At 38.6% G+C, this 21,964-nt stretch overlaps 2 protein-coding genes across 2 annotated transcripts; one reads left to right on the plus strand and one right to left on the minus strand.

Moving 5' to 3' along the window:
• Positions 1-13,154: 13,154 nt before the first annotated feature.
• LOC113043984 (transcription factor jun-B-like) lies at positions 13,155-14,745 on the plus strand. Its single transcript, XM_026203551.1, has one exon. The coding sequence runs from the start codon at positions 13,417-13,419 to the stop codon at positions 14,386-14,388; it is 972 nt and encodes a 323-aa protein (XP_026059336.1). The 5' UTR covers positions 13,155-13,416; the 3' UTR covers positions 14,389-14,745.
• A 2,625-nt stretch (positions 14,746-17,370) lies between these two features.
• LOC113043985 (peroxiredoxin-1-like) lies at positions 17,371-21,959 on the minus strand. The gene is made up of 6 exons (XM_026203552.1): positions 21,814-21,959; positions 20,494-20,632; positions 20,179-20,332; positions 19,550-19,672; positions 18,572-18,702; positions 17,371-17,793 (listed from the first exon to the last, which is right to left on the minus strand). The coding sequence occupies exons 2-6, from the start codon at positions 20,594-20,596 to the stop codon at positions 17,711-17,713; spliced, it is 594 nt and encodes a 197-aa protein (XP_026059337.1). The 5' UTR covers positions 20,597-20,632; positions 21,814-21,959; the 3' UTR covers positions 17,371-17,710.
• Positions 21,960-21,964: the final 5 nt, after the last annotated feature.

Consider the following 21,964-nt stretch of genomic DNA (forward strand, 5'->3'; position numbering starts at 1 on the left):
TTATTCTTACTGTAAAAGCTGACGGATTCCTTATAAGGTGAATGAACTGACTGTACAATGTGAACAGGGAGAGCGATACAAAAAGAGCTGTTTAACCGTTTGAGTACCGGACAGTTTTGAGTGTCCTGTGGTCTGATTGACTAAAAGCTCTCAGCGCTTTCGTCTTTCTCTCTCGCTCTGAGAAATGCCACCTCTCTCACGAGACCACCACACACCACACGCCCTGATGAGCCACACCTGCTTCTGCAGCTCCTCGTCCAAATATGAAAGCTTGATTGACATATTTAGTCATCCTTTGTGGTGTGAAAAGGGACATTCAGGCATAACCAAACAGTTTAGCTGGCTTATAGATAACTCTCTCAGGGTTCCATGAGTTAGAAAACACAATTAACCACAAAGAAAATTAACAAAAATATTTTGAATGTCCTAGAAGTGTCTCATATGAGACAGCAATGAGATTAAATGAAGACTTTTGCTTAAACCCCTTACTTTCCTTTCTAAATATACCTCATTAGTAAATAAATGAATAAATATATGAATAATAAACCACAAATTTGTTTCAGAAGATTCAAAAGATATATCAGTAAAGTTTAAAACTATTCTTATTTTTGACAATATACAGAAGTCTGCAATCAAAAGCCTGGAAGCCTGGAAAAATGTAAAAAGTCTGCAATTAAAAATCTCAATATATCAATAATAAAATCTCAATATACAACATTCTAATTTGTGTCTATTCATAAGAAATTCCTGATAAGTTCCCAAAAAAGTCATAATGCATCCATCCAATCAATTTATTGGAAAAGGGTTTGAAAATGTAAAATATTTTTGGCATGTTTGACATTGTTCTGAGGATCATCTGTGCCAATTTTTGTACAAATCAACCACAATTTAGGGAGGAACAGGAGGTGACATGGTGATTTCTGACAGATTGGCTACTTTACTTTAACCAAAAGAATATTGTAACCATGATTTTTAATTAAAAAAATTACAAATAAAAAATAAAAGGAAATTTGATCATTGATTCCTCACACAAATGTTGTTCTAACGCTCTGATGACTTTTATAAGCAAAAACTGTCAGATTTACTATCCTTTTGAATTTTAGACACAGCTGTCTCTTTAAAAATTACCATTGTTCCTCTGGGAGATGTAATCAAATTTTGCAATGCAGCACCATGTGTTTGTTTTTTTATTTAAACCGCAATCTATTCAACTTGCAATGCACTTTTCGTAACCTGATGTAAACTCTGTCGCGGTGAAGTAATCAATGTTCACTCGAGCAGCGGATGTTCGTGCATGTCATGAGTAAGATCTAGGACCGAGAGGGATACAGAGAAATCAGAAGTTATTAAGTTGTAGAAAGCACAGCAGCCTTGATCCTCGCACCCTGATGTTAATCAAGACTTCTGACAGCTTCAGACATCAGCCGTGGAAGAGCAGCAGCCGGGCCAGTTCACACACAGAACGGCGCTTTTAGTTTCTCGACAAAACCCACACACGCACACATTAACATAACCACATGTGACATTGCGTTTTTCTTGTTGTTCACACTCACAAACAGACAGAGAGTACAAGTATGTGTGTGCGTGAATATCAGGAAATTCACAGGGTGAGTAAAACAGACCGATCTGATTACATGGTACTCTGTGTGTACGTGCAGGATTGAGTCGCACAAAACCAGACAAGAAAGTGTTAAGGTCGTTTTTACCCAGAAAATTAAAACACACCACATACAAGAATTAGGAAATGATATTCCACCTGAAGAAAACTGATCAAAAATCATTGTATTTGTTGTAATGCACGCTGACTAAAATAATCCAAAAGTTAAATAAATAAACATAAAACCCTAAAAGGGCTTCATTTTCTTCATTTCTACGTTTCGTAAGAATCACCCACATGTAGGACAGGTTATGGGAAGATGCATTGCTGGAACTCAAACTGGGCGATCAGACCGCACTGAGATGACTAGAGCATCTGAAAGCACACCGCTGGGTCACACCAGTGTTACCACAGAACGCTCTCAGGGAAACACATACGAACAGGCCACGGCTGCTTTATTAGCAGATGCACAGCGCAGTAATTCTGACACTCGTGGATGAGTAACACATGAGATCAGTACCGAATACTGATCACCTTTATGCTTCTGATATCACATCGGTTTCTCAGTGAAATCATTCGCTGGAAAAGGTGAATATTTACTGTAGTTTCACACGCATGTGTTATTTTTGCATGTTTTGATTTGTCATTGAGGGGAAATAAGGCTTGTTCAGATTCGAGGAACTTAAGTGTGTGACAGGCTATATTATACAAATCAAACAAATGTTTCTCCTAGAAGGAGTAGGGAAAATAACTTGCCAGTATGCTGTAATATGGTCGATCTTGACAAATTTGGCATGGTTTAACTTAGCACAACCAAATGAATATGGGACCTTAATTTTAGGCTAAGGCATTCTGGAGGATTGCCTGTTTTTGTGATTGGTTTGACCAATAGGTGGCACTGTCACGAGTGCAAATTTTGATGAAGATTGGAGAAAATCTAGAGGACAATTAAAGTGGAAAAAGTTGAATTTGAAACCACTTCTGCATGACTGAAGGATCATACAATGATTGATGATGATGAAAGAATTATACAAAATAATAACAATCCCACTATTTCACCAATTGGCTGTTAAGAACTCAATTATGCAGGCAATTACCCAGGTGCATAGTACACCATTTCTCTATTTGCATTGTTTTTTAATCAGCAGGTCACTGTGTTGTAATGTCATGTGGATCACATTTACTCTCCAACTTTGAATTTATGAATGCTCTGTCAATTATTTCCGTTGCGTAGTATATATATAGCCTGTGATGTGAGTGTGTGTATCCTTTTTCACATGCATCACCTAAATGCAGTGCATGCAGGCTGGCCAACCACACTTCCTCCAGACATCACTCTCTCTATACATCAAACTCTCACACATAGACACTCACATTTCTTTGAAACCCATTTGCAGGGAAGCGAGTTAACACTAGTTTCTGGAAATGGCTTTCACTGTTTTATAATATTGACTAATGAGTCTGCAGGGCCAGAAATCCATTCAACACAATAAGACAGGTCTTCTGAGAATCTCACTAACAGAACGTGAAGAAGATAAGTGATAAAATGAGATGTGTCAGAGGGCAGATTGGTTGAAGGTGTTAACTGTTTTGGCAGGTCATTGTGTTCTGTGGAAATATATATCGGGAGTGAAGAAAAAATGACAGTAATTGTTTCTTTAATACCAGTTCTTGCTCAAACTGTGCAAATTTAGTCATTTTGGTTAACTGGTTTCAGAAAAGAAAAAGAACCCCAAAGCTAAAACCATGTTGATAGATAGGCGGGGATCAATTAATACCAGGTTTAAGAAGGGTCTTCAGATGAGCTATTTTCTTTGCATTAAATCCTGACACATTTTGTCGATGAAATTAAGCAATGCAATATTAAACCTTTGCATCCTTTAAACACTAAACAGAGTATTAAAGGTGTGTTCTTGTGTTTGTAGTCAGGGCTGTGCTGGAACACACACACTTCTGCTAATTTCAAAAGAGGAAGCACTCCAGAGTTATGAAAAAAGCCAGACTAATGGCTAATTGGGGTGGTCAAAGAGCACGTTTCTGTTTTTCTTTTCCTTTTTTCCCCCTTTTGTTCCCTTTCTCTTTGGGTGGGTGTACGATTAGTTAATAACAACAAGTCTAGTTGCACCACTGTGTGATGCAACATTGTGGCCCTAAATAAAGAACAATGTGCTTCTGTCACTGTGCATGGAGATGGAAAGAATAGAAATATTCCTTCCTACAAATGTGTGCATGCATTCATATGCATGTCCGCCCTACAATTTACAGTTACCAACAGCGTTTAAGTGAAACTTAGCCGACAGTGCACCAACACAGAGGGAAATCACCAACACCTCAGAGCTAAATATATTTCAAGACACTTTGAAGACACCTTGCAGTGTCAGTTGCAATGCCTGCCACTCAGAAAGTATTTTTTAACAATCATTAAGGTACAGCCAGCGTTCCAATATTCAGAAGCAATGCTATGTCTGGAAATATCCAAAATCTTTAAAGAGTGTCTGATGTAATTTTATTGTACCTAAAACACCTTAATCGTCAACTGAAACAAAAGTCATGCCATTAAAGGCGAAAACATTTGTTCAAATTTTCGAACATTTGGTGTAAAGCCAAGTCTGGGGGCGTCTTTGTGTCACAGAAAGAGAAAATTAAGGGAACCCAAACAGTGACTGTGCTTTCAATAGTATGAATAGTCTCTCACATGCATGTGATGCCATTTGCTTGGGTGTGTGTGGGATGTTACTCACAATAAACACTCACTGATACACTCTGATCTCACATCATCAGAAAATGACATCATTTTTCATGAGCTGTTGGTGACCTGTAGTCATTCCTGAGTCCCTGGTCAAACAACGCTTGACCTCTGACCTTTCAATAAGACAAAATGTGATTATTAAATTCCAAAAAAGTGAACCATTATCAAACTGGGTGGAGCAGTATTTCCTGATCACTGCTTTTTGGCAAAGCTCCCTGTAATTCTCAGAATCTAAGCCAATAAATAGTGCAGTGCAGTCTGGAATTCAGTCATAACAAGTTCTAGCATGATACAGCAATTCAGATTATTTATCACAGAAAAAAAATCTTCAAAGTTCAAATTAACTTTTAGAAGATGCTAAATTAAGAGCAATAAAACTGAAAGAATACATAATTATCTTCAATAGAATACCTATAAACTACAAGAACCAACATTAATTAAATTAAATGCAAATACAGGTTTACATGCAGCAGATACCATGAGTGCATACATATTCGTACATTAAATACATAACCTAAAAAATGTTGCTTTTATTTATATATTTCTTTTGTCTTACTTATTTTTGGGTAACGCCCTTTTGGGAAAGTAGAAAAGAGTGCATTCTAACAGAGAGGTACTCACTCTCACTTCCCTCCAAAACCACATGTCGTTTTCATTGTTTTCATCACCTAAAACACGTAAGGAATAATTGACGACAGGCCGTTGAATTACTAGAAAAATAATGCACAATCGAGGTGGTGATGCGTAGTGGCCGTTACACCTCTGGTGTGCATTATTTTTCAACGGCCCGTCGTCAGTTATTCCGCTTATATATGGTTACCACACCTCAAGACATTGATCAGATGATATATTTAACGGGATTCGTCCAATTATTGTACTTAAATCACTGTTGTGAGTAGGATTATTTATTACGCATCTCATCCAACGCCTACAAAATTTTCAAAGATTTCATCCAAATTTTAAAAAACCAGAGACAGTAGAGCAAGTTCTGTTTGAATGCACCAGATATAAAAATGAAAGGTTAATACTCAAATCAAGTTAAGAGGTATAAGTGGTTTGTCAATTCAGAATTTAGAAAATCATCACAATTTTTTTTTTTTGCATAATTTCTCTAGGTGGAGGAAATGCACTATAAGTTGGTTTGCCAACCACCACTAAGTTGAAAGAAGAAGAAGAAGAAACCTCAACGTGGTGTATTTAAATCAAGCGGCAACCTCCCGCTCTCTGTGACTAAAACTGTAATTCTTCGACTGGCCGCTTGAGGCTGGCTGCAAAAGGGAGTCTGTCCCATAGACTTCCAATGTTAAGATGCCCAACTTTACAGCAGAAAAAAAACGTTTACAGCCTGCTTCAAAAAATTATTTTGGTCTATATAGCTAATTTTGCCCTTCATGACAACTATGAGGGGGGTGATTTTTTTAAAATATCATCCGTTAAAATTATATTAAGCCTGGGCACTTGAGTGACAGGTGGATTGCCGTTGCTGACACTGCCGTCCCGCTAAGTGGGCGTGGTTTCAGCAACCAGCTCCCGCCTTTTTGCCCATTTTCGATTATCCGGGAGTGACGCTCCTATACGCGCTGCCAAGGTGACGACGGCCGCCTCCGCCCACCTTTGGCTTCAAAAATGCTCTTCGGAAACGAATGGGTGACGTCATGGACAAAACGTCCATGATTTTATTCACCTTTTTCCTGACGTAAAAATGGGGGTCGCCATTTGTAAATTATATAGGTCTAGCTTCTGGTCTCATTTGAGTCCAGCTAATTTCAGAGGTATGGTACAAAACAGTTTATTTTGTTGCTTGATATTGACAATTGATGTGTCCTATCATATTATTTTAATCTGTTATCTTAATTAAGAACACACTAGTTTGTACTACAAACAGTTTTACCGTTTACTGCACGTTGTTATTCTCCTATTTTCTATTCTTCTATTTTTTTTTTAATTCTCCGTTATTTACCTACAGCGGCTAATAAAATCGAAGTAACACCCATAGCATTACTTCTACGTTAAGGAAAAAGATGGATGCAGTCTATGATTTAAAAGCAAAACTAAACTAGACTACAGTTTTCTTATATTTAAATTTGGACTATTTTACATTGTGACACTACTGTTTTAACATTCATAAAGACAAAACAAATTCTGCATAGTAACACCGCTGTTGTAGAACCTGAGTAACATTTCACCCTGTTAAACTGGCGTCTGGCATGTCGTCAAGTGGCTTCACTCGTGCTTTTCTAAATATTTCCCCTCCTCATTGTCGTCCATATGCCCCTTGTCTGTCTTCACATGCCCTCGAGTGGCAGTGCGGTGCGGCACGGCCTTTTCCTGCCAATCTTATTCATCCCGTTGACATCCGCGCGCCTTGTGCTAAAGGTCTCCGACTGCTATGAGGCTCCTCTGATCATCACCTGCAGCTATGTGGCTGTTCCTGCGCAGTCACAGAGTGCCGATTAGCAGAGCGTTCATTAGCGCGATTAGCCACGGACACAACAGACCCCTGACCCACGGCACAGCAGGATAATGAAGGCCTGGGTGGTGAAAGGGGGGTGGGGATGCCTGATTTTAAAATGCTAATAGCCATCTAATAATCTAGCTAACTCAAAAGTTTCTTAATATGATGGCGCTCTTTCATTCGTACAAGCGCAATTTGCTTGTGAAGGACTTCTACATTGTTCTCCTTGCCTGTGGGGACACAAAGAGTCATTCTTACCTGACTCATGACTCCTACAGGGCTCTCACGGATCAGTGCTGATGCTAACGCTAACCTTGCCCAAGAAGACAGAGAGATGTTATCCGCTGGCTTGTTAAGTGCTTGACAGTAGTTTACAGGGGACAGTCCTGGTTTTTGGTGTCCTCTCAAGTTGGCCACATACTAACTGTCAGTGTTATATTGAAGTAAGTCTGAATGCACTCTATAACAGGGCCTGTACAAGTGTCAGAAATGTTTTCCACACAGTTTTAATCATTCCAGAAAGTTAAAGTGAAGACAATTACATAGACGCATATTAACTATATCACATGGGTGAAAGTACACACCAATATGAGTAAAAATAAATCAACTTAAGTATATTTTCAACAGTTAAACTTAAGCACATATTTTGAGCTAACAATGAGCCAAAAATGCTAAATAATAAGCCTAGATAGACTTAAGAGCAAAGACCCATTTATAAAAATACAAGCAGAAAATAAAACTGAAAAGTTTGAAAGTTGTTTTATACGTACAAGATATTGTAAAAAATAATAAATACAGGTTTATTTGTGATTTTATGATGTTTATTTTAGTAAAGACATAATTTTGTTGAAATACAATACTGTATTTTTAACTATTTTCACACTGTGACTTCGGTGGTTTGTATTAAAGTAAGAGTCAGTTTGACTCACAAATATTGTAATAATTATTTATTGTAATAATTTGGAAGTCTCAACAACTTATAAACCAAAACATACAAACTTTTAAAATGCTGGGGGTTTTTTTCACAGATTTTAATAATATTTTGAGTGTTTTTGAACGTACCTAGAATGTACCTAGTTTCCTTGCTCAACTAGATTCCTTAGAAGTGTGCATCAAGTGTGTAATTGCACGAGCCATTTCTTGTGTTCAGTGCTTTCATTTTCATTATGCCATACAACAACATTTCACATCCATGTCTACCAAACTCTGCAAGGACAAAAAAAGAGAAGGCCCCAGTCTGAGCAACTCACGTGACACATATTTCACGTTTTCTAAAGATATGCATTTGCGCATTTGGCAGATGCTTTATCTAAAGAAACTTACAGGCACTTAACATCCACATTTTATCATTCATCTATGCATTCCCCAAGAATCGAACCCAAGATCTTGCCACTGTTAGTGCAATGCTCTTCTGTTTAATCTAAAGGACCTTTATGACTTAGAGTATAGTGCATGAGTCACTACTTTTAATGATGTTTTTTGGAACTTGACAAGCGTGGTTGCTCAGAAGAGCTCAGAAGTGACTTTTCACGACCCACAAATATTAGAAAATTAGGGGAATTGCCACAATCATAACATGCGTTTTATATTCAGTTTCAAAGTACCTGTGAAACACAGATGTTTTAGAGGCAGAGAGTAGAAGCATCTGGTACAGACTTCTAGAATGAGTGTTTGGAAATCTTGCTGCCAAATTAGAACTTACAGCTCTCCCTTTCACCTCGGGAACATTCCATCCGCTCTGGCAGTGAAGTGTGCAGTGATGTGCTAATAGTTGGTGAACATATTTAAGTGTTCCCTCTCTCGGCTGAGCCACAGGCTGCATGTTCACCAGCTTGACTGATATGACCACAGGCGCACCGCTCTCTCTCGTTTCGTCCGCTTTTATCTTTCACCCCATACCGTACCTTCCCCACTGCCATAAACTACAAGCTGTCAACCCAGATTACCCTTCCAATAATAAAAAAAGACACTTGGCTGGCGTGAATGAATATTTGTGCATGAACCTCCAGTAAGCGTGATGAAAAGATAAGAGAAATATCAGTTTTTTATATATATATTACTGTTCTTCAACCAGTTTCTAACTTCTCAAGAGTGTCTGCCTTCAAAGAAAACAGAACTCTTCTGTGTAATCCACTTTGATCTGGACTTGGTGTGATGAAACTGACAGACGTCTGACGTCAGGCGAGTGGGATCAACTGATATTGAAAAGCTGTTTGATGGGAAAACATACCAGGGGAATGCATATAAACACCATGACCACCTTCCTGTTCTATAACAGTAAGTATGTGGACAGATGATAAACAAATGGTGTGGCTAAAAGGTCAAATACAGGTTTTAACCTTTTTTTGACCTTTAATGGTTGCCGAATGAGATGATACTGTACAATGGCTTGTCTAAACATGTATGAAAAAATCTAAATTGTTGTAAAAAAGAAAAACAATAGGAAAGGTATTGTGATTATAATATTATAATACAAAAAGAACTGCTATGTGAAACAGTAAATTCTTAAAAAGAATTAAATCTAGAATAGGAATTGAACTTTGTGGTGGTGGAATGTAGAGAGAGGAAGTCAACTTCCTGTGTAGCCATTTTGATTCGAAGATATCAAAGAAGTTAGACGGAAGCCACATGGTTACGGTTGGATATAAATCTTTTTCTTGTCTTTTTTTTTTTTCTCTCTAGCCTCACACTTTCACTATGACTGGCTCATTCATGAACAAACATACCAAGACTTACTCATTATTATGGTAGACAATGGAATCATAATATGAGCTGTTTGGTTGCATCGTTTATGATGATACAAACAATTAAATTGTAGTGTATTTATAAGTCATGCTCACATATAAATATGACATATGTATATATATATATATATATATATATATATATATATATATATATATATAAATATTTTTTTTAAATAGCATCATGCTTTCAGACTTCAGAAAAATGACCTCAACCCAAATCTCAACTGATGACACAAATAAAAGTCCACACAGATCATTGTCAGTGAATCATTGTCATTCAGGAAAACTATTTTGAGGCCAAAAGAAGCACTCCTGGTGAACAGAATCTTTCTGAGTTCCCTTATAATTGCATCTTTTCTTGACATTGTATGAGTGCATTCACCAAGCTCTAGTATGTTACAGCAAAAAAAAAAAAAAAAAATTATATATTTTTCCCTAATATATTTCTTCCTATTATTGTTGAACTATCTTTTTAAGTATGAATGTTTTAAGTGTATCTACTATTTATTGCAAGAAAATTGCAGAATCACAATCAGCCTATTTGATACTGTACCTAGACATACCTCAAAGTTTGATATACGGATTGTAAAGATTGCATACACTAGTGTTAAAAATGATTAAGCCTAACAATATTTAATCTTATAATACAGACCTCTTGATGCTGGTAATTCAAGAAGGTTAAAGGAGTCATTAGATTCCCATTTACCACAAGTTGATATTCAAGATCCAAGATTTTATTTGTCACGTACAAGTTATATGACATATACAACAAGCAGTGAAATGTAGGTCTGGCACACTCTTTTTAGACTGTGCAAAAAATTAAATACAAATAATTAAATATACACAATTCATTAAACTACTACACAAATGAAGTGTAAAGAGGCTGCACAGAAACTGCTACAGATGATGTGTAGAGATGTAAACAATGTGCATGAGTTGCATAGCTAGTTTATCTCAAAAAAGTGCAGTGTGCAGAGAGTTATTGGGTAACTCTATACAAAAAGTGCAGTGTGTTTAATATCCATGTTTAGTAGTCTGATAGCGTGAGGGATGAAACTCCTCCTGAGCCTCTCTGCCTGACTGTAGCAGATTAAACTATGGGTTTTTCAGGGTGGTTGAAATCTTTGAGGATCTCAAAAGCCCTAGATTTACTTCTCCTGGTGTGGATGTCTTGCAGAGAGATGAGATCAGTTCTGGAGATGCACTCAGCTGAACGCACTACTCTTTGCAGGGCTTTACGATCCTGGGCTGAGCTGTTTCCATACCACGATGAAATGCAATGAGTCAATACACTTTCTAAAGCTCCAATATAAAAAGTTTTCAGGATTCCAGTGGAAACCTTGAATTTTCTCAGGAGTGTCAGATGGTACAGTCATTGTCTGGCTTTTTAACTTGAGCTTGAATTGTGATTAGTCCAGATCAGGTCCTCGAAGATGTGTACATGTGTACAGGTATTTGAAGCTGCTCACTCTCTACAGTGGGGTCCTGTTAATGATGAGTGGGCTGTAGATCTGCTGCTGCCTCCTCCTGAAGTCCACAACCAACTCCATGGTTCAGCTGACATTCAGAAAGAGACAGTTAGCCTTTCTACCTCATCAAAGGATATCTACCAGATCACATACAATGATAGATATGATTTTTGGGGTCTTAATGAAAAGTCTGTAACATAGTATGGATAAAATTTCTCAATGGTAGTGTAAACAAACAGCACCCTTTTTCACATCACACAGACAGGCATCTGAGATCGGCTCGATTTGAGAAAGGGGAAATGATTTAATGAGATTTAGAAAAAAAAAATTTGTTGGATTTTAAGCATTATAAGGTGGCTGCGTGCACACACTGCCAACACACATTTCAGTTCAAACAACTTATACAGTCAAAGTGCATCCGATGAACCCTTTAAGCACCTATTTTCACTAACAAATTGTTGTGGAAAAGCCTGTTCATTAACACAGTTAAAGTATTTTACTAAATGCAGCGTTAGAGTCAGTCTTGACAGGAGTGTGATATACCTGAAGATATAGGTGAAAGGTTCTGCACTGCTGCCGAATGGCGAAACATGGGTTTGCACCTGGCTTTAAGCCCAGTCAGTGATTCAGACTTATTAACATATCGAGGAGACAGTAGTGGCTTTCTTTTGGTGATAAACAGCTGTTCGTATGTGGTCATGTGAACACAGGTGTGAAGTGCCATTGTGTTCTGACCTAGTATATGCTATAGCTTCCCTAAATGACTATTTGTATGAGCGTATGAGAGAACAGGACTGTTTAGTTCACATTAACTTGTCACATTAAAACTGACTTTTCAACCTCACACTCTTTTGACAGCATGTTGTGTACGTGCTGCCTTTCTATGTGTCTTCTCAAGTCTACTCCCCCTCCTCCACTTCTCCATGTGTGGAGGCGTTGCCTCTGGAATCAGGCCGACATGGGAGAGGTTTCCCGGTCGCTCACTGAGGAGGAACTACTGTGTGGTCTTGCCCATATATGGGACGGATATCAGTTGCCAAATCATGAGTCAGTTTATTCCTGATCAATACAGAGGTATGGTTAAAGCTTATACTTTAAAGAAAGACGTTTAATAGCTAAGTCTATCTGTGGGATCAGACTCTTAAAGCCCTATAGAAAAGGTCTACTATTACTCATGCTTTGCTTATTATATGACTCAGTAAGTAAAAGTACTCAAATGCAAAATGGCTCAAATCTGCAGTATGATCTGAATTAATCTGGCATCTTTATTTTATATAACTCATGGAGCTGAGTATGCTTTAAGACAGGAATTTACTGGATGATGTGGTGGCCCTGACACATTCATCTGGGTTAAAATGATCCAATCCCATCCTGTATTTACTTAAATCGCCAGTTTAGATGTGCCACCTAAACTAGAGGAATATATTTAGAGCTTGAAATTTCAAATCATCTCCACTTCTTTGTGCTTAAAAAAAAGCTGCTTAAACGTTCAGTGTAAACTTTTTTTTGTTGACTTTATTTCAATCATGTCAAATAAATACAATAAAAAACTAAACACAAAACAGGACACTACAACACAATACAAAACAATTTTTAATTATGCATATCCCCTCTCCACTCCTTGTTTGTAATAATAATCGTAATATACATATACATATATATATATATATATATATATATATATATAAAACAAAATCAAAAAGACAATAAATCATCTGTAAGATCTCCTAATGACAAATATTTAAATGTTTCTATATAGGCTACTGGTACTTCAAAGCTTATACTAACATGCATTCTTTAACGCCGTGTTTTTCTCAATACCACAAGAGAGTTTCTGTTTACTTGGCCATGGGAAACTTTTCTAAAAAGTGCCTATGTAACTATTGCGGCCAGTTTCTGCGTCTTGTTTGTGGAACAAAAATAGGAGCGCAGTCTCCCTTCAGCTTTGCACTCTCGAGTCTCGCCTCCAGCGTTGTTTTGAATCTCAGCAGCGGTTCCCGGTAACGACGTCACCGCTCATCTGACAGCTCGAGGAGCAGGACGAACTCTTGTCCAATCAGCGGCCGCGATTCAACTAGCCACGCCCCCGGAACGCTGAGTATAAAGCGCTTCGAGGCGCACTTTCTCGTGAGATCGAGTGCGCACCGAGACGGAAGACTCCGCGTACGACTGTTTATAAATAACTGTCCTGGGACGCAACTTTTTGGACATCAGCTGTCAAGGGAAAACACCTGTCGACTTGGTACAGTAAAGTTGTTCAAACTATTTTGGAAGTTTCTTTTCTCTCTTTGACATCTCTTTTTGACATCTTCATGTAATATTACGGAGAGAACAAGATTTGCGGACAGTAAAGTGTAGCTACAGTCAACTCAAAAGCCTCCAACCTAATTGCTATTCACATGTCAACAAAAATGGAGCAACCGTTTTATCATGACGACTCGTTTCTTTCTGCTTATGGTCATCCAGACGCTGCCCTGCACGACTACAAGCTCCTAAAGCAGAACATGAGCGTGGGCTTCGCCGAACCTTACCGGAACCTCAAGTCCCTGCGCTCCGAAAGCGACTTCTACACCGGAGACGTGGGCTCTCTGAAACTCGCCTCACCGGAGCTGGAGAGACTCATCATCCAGAACGGTACCGGTGTCATCACATCACCCACCCCGGGGCAGTATCTCTACGGCCGGAGCACCACAGAAGAGCAGGAGGGCTTCGCAGACGGCTTCGTAAAAGCGTTGGACGAGCTCCACAAAATGAACCAGATGCCCCCGCCGAACGTCTCCATTGGAGCCGGCGTTATGTCATCCTGCTCGGCCGCGTCGTCGGTCTTCGGCGCCTCCCTGCAACCGGAGAGCCCAGTGTACACCACCCTGAACAGCTGCAATCCCAACACTAACCTCACACCTGCAGCCAACTACCCTACAGCCACCATCAGCTACCTGCCTCACCACCACCACCACCAACAGTACCATCACCACCACCAAGCCACGACGCACCCTCATCACTTCCAGCACTCGCTCCATCATCCGCAGCGGATGGTCACGCTCAAAGAGGAGCCACAGACCGTTCCCGATCTGCAGAGCAGCGACGGCTCTCCTCCCATGTCCCCCATCGACATGGAGGACCAGGAGCGCGTCAAAGCGGAGCGCAAGAGGCTGCGTAACCGGCTGGCGGCCACCAAGTGCCGGCGACGGAAGCTGGAGCGCATCTCCAGGCTGGAGGACAAAGTCAAGATTCTCAAGTCGGATAACGCCGGACTGTCCAGCACCGCGTCCCTACTGAGGGAGCAAGTAGCCCAGCTCAAGCAGAAGGTCATGACCCATGTGAGCAGCGGGTGCCAGCTGATGCTGACGCCCAAGATCAAGTCGTTTTAGTGCGAACTGCAATGACTCGGACACTGGCAAAATGGGAAACACTGGAAGCGCAGATCATGTTTGTGATGTTTTGATGCAAATGATACTATTGCAGCACTGAGTACGAGCGTTGTATATTTCTTAAGTGTTTTCTTGTAGAAAACTAGAGTGTTAAAGTTGTTTTCAAAAGTATCTTCAAGGTAGATGAATGGACAGTGAATGCACAGGGAAAAACCTTTAAGTTGGTTTTGTTTTTGAGTGCTGCCCTATGAAAACATTCCAGTAAGTTATTGATGTTGTGAGTCGGGTTGATCCAGACCTGTATTTCTGTTTGTTTTGTGTATATTTTTTATATTTAAGTAAAAGCGTTGAAAATAATTCCACTGTTTGGGTTGTTCATTTCTGGCTCACGTTGGCTTCTTTTTCCTGCTGACGCAAAGCCCATATATGGGCTGTTTTGGCGCATGTACGTCACTGAGGGTAGACTTGCGGGAATCCCCGCCCACGCTACCGGTCAGGAAGTCCGCGCGCTTTCAAGTCTGACGTTCGAATGAATGAAGCGCGTGTGAATGAGTGAAAATTTAGCAACGCGGGATTTTCCCCGCGCTCAAAACCTTCCCAAAACAGTTTCATCGAAAAGAAAACTAGAGATAAAAATACGAACACGCACGGGCATTTTCCAGGTAGCTACTTTGCAAAAAATGGAGCCGTCGCAAGCAGAAAAACAGATCGCAGTAAATAACATCTAGACTTTATAAACCAGAAGTGCCCGCAGTGACTTCACCCCCAGTGATTTCCGGAAAATATAGGCTACCTAGTTTTGATTAACTGCCCAGTACCAAAACCACAGACCCACGCACTTTAAGGCCTATATGATCGGTTTTTGTAACAGGCTTTATTCTTGCACAAGTTGCCAGTCTCCATTTTAGTCATCGCCAAAAGTTTTTTTTTTAGGGATTCTTTAGAACTAGTACATTAGTCAAACAGAATGTAAACACAGCAAATCGGGCATAAATAGGCCTAGTCTAAAGATGGTGACTTTATTAGGTATTAGCCTAAACATGAAAGGGATTAAACCCATATCTCATGTCAGGACATAATTCTACCAAAATGGGCACATTTGATACAAATAGCCTATTTAAATAAAATCTAGTGTTTGGTAGGCTATTAATTCTCATAATATCTTTAGGTTTCACCGGACATTTTGTTTTATTAAAAAAGACTTGAAGTGATGCCTCCTAAACCATCGCCACCATAGTTTAAAACATAATTTAGTTTGAAAACAATATATTTATGGAATATAAACATTAGCAGAATATAGGCTTTTGCAATTTTTAAATTTAGCTTGATGACAAATATTTCTAAAGACAGTAAGTGTGTGTGTCTTTAAGTATATATATAATACTTTCAAAAGCATCTTTTAAATATACCAGTTTAAAAAAAAGACACCTATTGTTATCAGTCCCATTCTCGGCTACCTCTTTCTTGGTTATACAGTAGGCTGCAAATACCACAGGAACGTTCTATTTTTGTATCCAATTTTATCATTGTGCAAACATTCTGAGAATGTTACTTTTGAACGTCCTCTGAACATTCCGAAGTCATAACAGTCAAAAAACGCTAGACAAATGTTTCAGGAAAAAAGGTTCCATGAATAAAGTATAAATAATGATTTGAGAACGTCAAAGAACTGTGAATGAGCACTTACAGTACGTTACTGGAAGAACGTTTGTTCAGATGTTCAGTTAGCTCGATTGATGCTGAACATAACACCATGATAACAATTCAGCAAGATCAACCAAATTCACTAACTGCTTGTGATATAACTAATTCCAGATTATTAAATATCATAGACTGCTTAACATTCAGTGTCAAAGGTCTTGCTTTTCTGAGTGTTTTATCACCAGATTGTCACTCAGATAAGTTGTGGGTTACATAACCCTGATAGCAGCAGGACATAACCTACACATTTCAGAGAGTACATCATTTACATCTCTGTGGTGAATACAAGCTCTGCTTGATTAACATTTAAAAATCTGCCTTGAAATCACTTGTATGGGCCTACCTAAATTATTATTGGCCTGTGAGCTCATAAGAACAAGTTACTCCTGAGTCATTTCTCTCAAATGTAATGAAATACTGCCATCTACCGGTAATTTATGTTCAAGGCGTCCTGACATTGGCCTACTGCGCATGCGCACATCAATATCGCATCCCGTTTCTCAAGCTGAGCAACATTCAATATACTTGCATTACTGTAAGGGCTAGGTTTAGGGTCGGGGAGGTGTCGACGTTAATAAAACAATGTAGAAAAATTTACTTCGTTTTGGTTTCCAGCCGTTGCTGTATCCCTACTAGCCACAACCGCGAATAACATTGTATTTGCATTACTGTAAGGGTTGGTTTAGGGTATAATTTGAAAGGTAGCATTTTTTATTGTCGAATTGAACTACCTACTGATTTAATTTGAGGTAGCAAAATCAATTCGAGCTCTGCTCTACCAGAAGCATTTGTGGTAATGTCCATAATGGAGCTAAAAATTACAACAACAAAAAAAGAAAAAAAAGAGACTGTTTACTAACTGAATATTACAAATAAAAAGGAAAAAAAACACTAATAAAAATGCTAAAATACTAAAACTACTAAACACTATATAAATCATTTAAATATGAATATATTGTTGATACACTTTTATAACACTGGTCCATTATCAAATTAGCTTGACTGGTCAATTACACTGGTTTAATTGCAGTTGCACAAATCGCTGGATTTACAAGCAGACAGGTACAGTTCATATTATTTCAAAATAATTTTTAGTAACAATATTTAGTAAAAATCTATTAGCAGTAAAGCTGTTTGCATATTCCTTTTAGAGCTGTGAAAACTTTACTGGATGGATGAACCTGAAGTCAGAATCAAAATGTCAGAAACTACATAACTTTTAATGAACCTGAAAAACAACAACAGCTGAGTTATGATGGTAAAAATAAGAGAACTGCACAGTCACATAATAACAGCCCGTTTATTTCACAGATATTGATGATGACCAGATTGTTAAACAACTTGAAACAATTTAAAAAGGATCAAAATGTTCACAGAGTACTAAATATGGAATACAGATTAACAAAGCTGCAAACAAACTACAGACATTTTAGTGCATGGGAGATGCTGACTGCAACAGCTTCTTCTTCATAAAATGAAAAGGAAAAGAAATCTCTCTAACAAGTGCATCTAAACTGCAAAGAGTTTGTTACGCTGGCTTTAGACAACTTCTCAAGAACTCTCAGGCTGAGGTTAAGTGCTCGAGCATCCCACTGAACGGGAGCACGGTCCGGGAAATACGTTACTGCTTGGAGAAGAACTCCTTGCTCTTCTGCACATCTGGAACAATAGTGTCACTTCCAGGTTTCCATCCAGCAGGACAAACTACGGAGAACAGACAGACACCTCATTACAAACCTCTGCGGAGACTGAAAACTGAATACTTTGGCATCACCTTCTGTGAACATTTCTTGGTCATACATACTCTAACAGAAAATGTTTGGGTTGGGTATGGTTTTTAAAAGAAGTCTCTTCTGCTCAACAAGGCTGCATTCATTTGATAAGATAATTGTGAAATATTATTACCACTTAAAATTTTAATTTTCCATTTGAAAATAATTTAAAATGTAATTCATTCCTGTAATGCAAACTTCAAATAGAAGTAGTACTATAATTTCACACTACATTTAATTGCATGATGAATGAAAACCTAAAAAAAAAAAAAAAAAAATCTTGATGACCCCAAACTGAAGGATGAAAGTTTTCTGTGTTAAATCAACAGGATGTCACCTGAAACGCTGTAATGTGAGTATTGAGTAGTGACTCAACACCTCTGCATATGGACGGTCACTCTCTCATTACATATCCTGTGATCACTTGAGATCAGATTTCACAGTTACACACATCACTTCAGTCAGGATAAATCAAAAAGTCTCTCAAATACACCTTAATCACACTTCAAACACGATGCCTCGAGTAGAAACCAAGCAGAACATAGTACAAGTCTGGGCTTAAAACCCTCAATTTGGAGATACAGTATAAATATGCAAGTAAACAGCTCTTCGTTGGCACCAGTATGCATCTGTGTTTACACTACAAATACAATGTGGGTACATGTTTCCACATGCGGTCCACTCAAGATAAAGAGCCCCGTCTCGCTCACCTTCTCCATATTTGTCGGTGTGCTGGAAGGCCTGCACCAGTCTCAGCGTCTCGTCCACCGAGCGGCCCACCGGCAGGTCATTGATGGTGATCTGCCTCAAGATGCCTTTATCATCGATCACAAACAGACCTCTGTGGGAGCAGGACAAGACACAGAAAACTCAAGTTCAGTGAATTCATTTAATAATGTTGATTACTACAAAGACATCAACAGGTCCCTTAGTGAAAGTAAATTAATAATTAAAGGGATCCCCAATTAAAAAAAAGATGACGATTTCATTTGGAAAGAAAATTGCAATTGCTATACAGTGTGTATTATTTTATTTTTTTATTATTATTTTGCACAAACCTATGGATTGGTTGGTGTCAATAAGATTTTTTTGAAAGAAACTTGCATTTTTAATCAGCAAATATGTATTAAATTGACCAAAAGAGACAGAGAATACATTCATAATGTTAGAAAAGATTTCTAATTCATAAAATGTTGGTTTTTGACATTTCTATTCATCAAAAAAAAAGAAGAAAAAAAACCTTCCAAAAAGCTTTCCACTAAAATATAAGCAACACAACTGTTTTCAACATTGATACTCTGCAATTATTATTATATTAAATTACATTTCAAATTACATTTTAATTTCTGAAGAATCATGTAACACTGAAGACTGGAGTAATGATGCTTAAAATTCAGCTTTTTTTATATAATATAATATACCACATCAAATGCTGATGTTTGAACCCGGATTATTAATTCAAAATCACCAACTGAACATTTGATATAGAATTCCAAGGTGCAATAAAATCTGCTTCAAGTTAATCATCTCCTCTTAGTCCCTGTACCGTGCGCACGCTGCAGTACACATGAATGTTATCAAGCACCCTTGATCATTAACTCCTGCTGCAATCATGCACTGCAAGCATGAGGGGGTAAATATCTGCAGTTAAACTGAACCAGTGCAAACATGAGCACGTCACCACAGACCTGTAAGCAAGGCCTTCATCCTCTTTCAGGACGCCGTAATCGCGGGAGATGGACTGAGTCAGGTCAGCCACCAGCGGGATGTTCATGGAGCCCAGGCCGCCCTGCTTCCTGGGTGTGTTGATCCTATCAGGAACAAGCCAACAGAACATATATTAGATTATTATATAACTATCATTATTTTATTGTAGAAAAGTTTTTTTTTTACCTGAATATTTATTAGTAGTAGTAGTAGTAGTAGTAGTACTAAGAGTAAATAATAATGCCCTCTAAATAAAAGGTCGATGTGACAAAGCGCTACACCCTTCCTTTATCTGTGCACACTCTCTTAACACACTATAGTAGCTCTTATCAAAGCCAGGCTGGTTAGGAGAACATAAAAGATAAACACTAACTGAGTGAAGCCATAGAAAACCTGTTAAGAATCACGTTCACAAGCGAGAAAAAACCAACAGTGACGTCTAATGTACAGTGTAAGACCACTGGCACTGTTCATCTAGAATAAATCACTTTTTATATGAAAGCGCTACATATTTTACAGCATTTTAATAACATCATATATATTTTTCTCTAGAGTAGCCAGTTTAGTCCTTTAGATGTGGAATATGTAGGGATAAAAGCAGGATCCTCACCATGCCAGATGGCTGAAATGAGAGTCGGTGGAGGCGGCGATGACCTCGCAGCCGATTTTACGAAACTCAGCGGCCCGTTCGCTGAACGCGATGATCTCAGTAGGACACACAAAGGTGAAATCGAGTGGATAGAAGAACAACACGACATACTTCCCTAAAGGAGGGAAAATAAAGATGAAGTGAAAACAGTTAACACCTGTTACCCAGTTAGTGGGTTTGATGGCTATTAGCATGATGCAATGGAAAGCAAAAGTAGGTTAGAATGAAATTTCAAAAACTCTCGTCCTAATCTACAAAACACAGTCTGATGCTCACCTCTGTATTCAGAGAGCTGAATGTCTTTAAACTGTCCGTCTACCACAGCTGTGGCCTTGAACTGAGGAGCAGGCTGACCGATCTTAGCGTTTCCAGAAGACATCTCGAAGATCGCTTGTCACTGCCGACCAAAAAAAATCTAAAAAGAATATCAGAAATATTATAATTAGAATTTACTCACACTTTCGCCGTTCCAAACCTGTGGGAATTCCTTTCTTCCGATGAACATAAAACGATATTCTGAAGAATATCTGTAACCAAACGGTTGCTGGACTCCAGTGATTTCCATAGTATGGAGGAAAATGCTATGAGAGTCAATGAGAACTAAAATTGTTTGGTTACCAACAATCTTCAAAATATCTTCAGCAGAAGAAAGAAATCCACACAGGTTTCGTTCGGGACAACTTAAGCATGATTAAAATGACAGACATTTTCATTTTCGGGGTGACCTACTGTTAGATTTACCTCAAAATATTAGTTCTGAAATGAGAATAGGAAAGAGAGCTTCTAATGTAAGAAAAAAGAAATCTGCAAAATTATTAACTTTCGTGTTTGAACCAGAATGTATGCCACACACACACTGCAGGTCACATGATGGTCTGTTTTTCTGAACAAGGGGCTTTTGATTCAATAAGTGGTTTAGTCTAAATACATCCTTTAACCCAAGTCTTTATCTCAGATCATCTACAGACCAAATGCACGAGCATTTTTGTAATTTTCTAAGTGCACTTGGCTCGAGGTCGACTCCGTGTGGCCCTGCACTCTCTGATATCTCAGTATCTCTGCTAAAAGCTGACAGGATCCACCCCTAGAAAATACAAGACTGGCCAACGACCCTCCGAGACCTTGCCCTGAAATCTGCAGGAAAATGGACTTGAGAAGGCCGTGACAAGTGTGCGCTAACTTCAGTCTCTGTTTAGACACACGTTGACTATTGGTTATAGAGTGTCTGCAAACATGCAAAAGACGAAATGCATATTAAAAAGTATAATATATTCAGAAAGTCGTTTAGCTGCTTAGCCACAAGAGCTAAGCCTGATCAGTCGAGTGATACTGCTTTAACAGAACACTGCGTGAATCATAACAGTTGAAATGACTGATACTAATAGTCTGACACAAGAAATACATTTTAATGCGTTAAGCTATGTCAAACTGTTAATAAAAAAAACGATGCAATCCGCCAGAGAACAGTGCCGGTGTTTTCCACGCGCTCTTTTCTTCAGTATTAATCAGCGAAACTGTGCATTAAGCATTTGTGCATGTAAATAACCATTAGGATTTCAGTCAAAAGAGAGTAATATGTTGACTTAAAATACGCACCTGTTCTGTGATGTGGAAGCGAAATTTCACTTTCCTTTGATGCACGAACACAGGAAGTTCCAGCCGCGCGACCTGCTGCAAAACTCAACGTAAAGAGGGAGGATCCACGTGCTTCAGTGTACCGCCTCACTTCATGCAAGCCATATTTTGC

This window comes from Carassius auratus, chromosome 26, assembly GCF_003368295.1.
Source record: "Carassius auratus strain Wakin chromosome 26, ASM336829v1, whole genome shotgun sequence".
In the NCBI taxonomy this organism is placed as follows: domain Eukaryota; kingdom Metazoa; phylum Chordata; class Actinopteri; order Cypriniformes; family Cyprinidae; genus Carassius; species Carassius auratus.

Excerpts from the sequence above, each read along its gene's own strand:
- LOC113043985 (XM_026203552.1), bottom strand. The coding sequence starts at position 20,596 with ATGTCTTCTGGAAACGCTAAGATCGGTCAGCCTGCTCCTCAGTTCAAG. Across the intron at positions 19,673-20,178 it reads CATTTCAGCCATCTGGCATG|GATCAACACACCCAGGAAGC; the intron begins GTGAGGATCCTG and ends TGTTCCTGATAG. Across the intron at positions 18,703-19,549 it reads GATGAAGGCCTTGCTTACAG|AGGTCTGTTTGTGATCGATG; the intron begins GTCTGTGGTGAC and ends CTGCTCCCACAG.
- LOC113043984 (XM_026203551.1), top strand. The coding sequence starts at position 13,417 with ATGTCAACAAAAATGGAGCAACCGTTTTATCATGACGACTCGTTTCTT.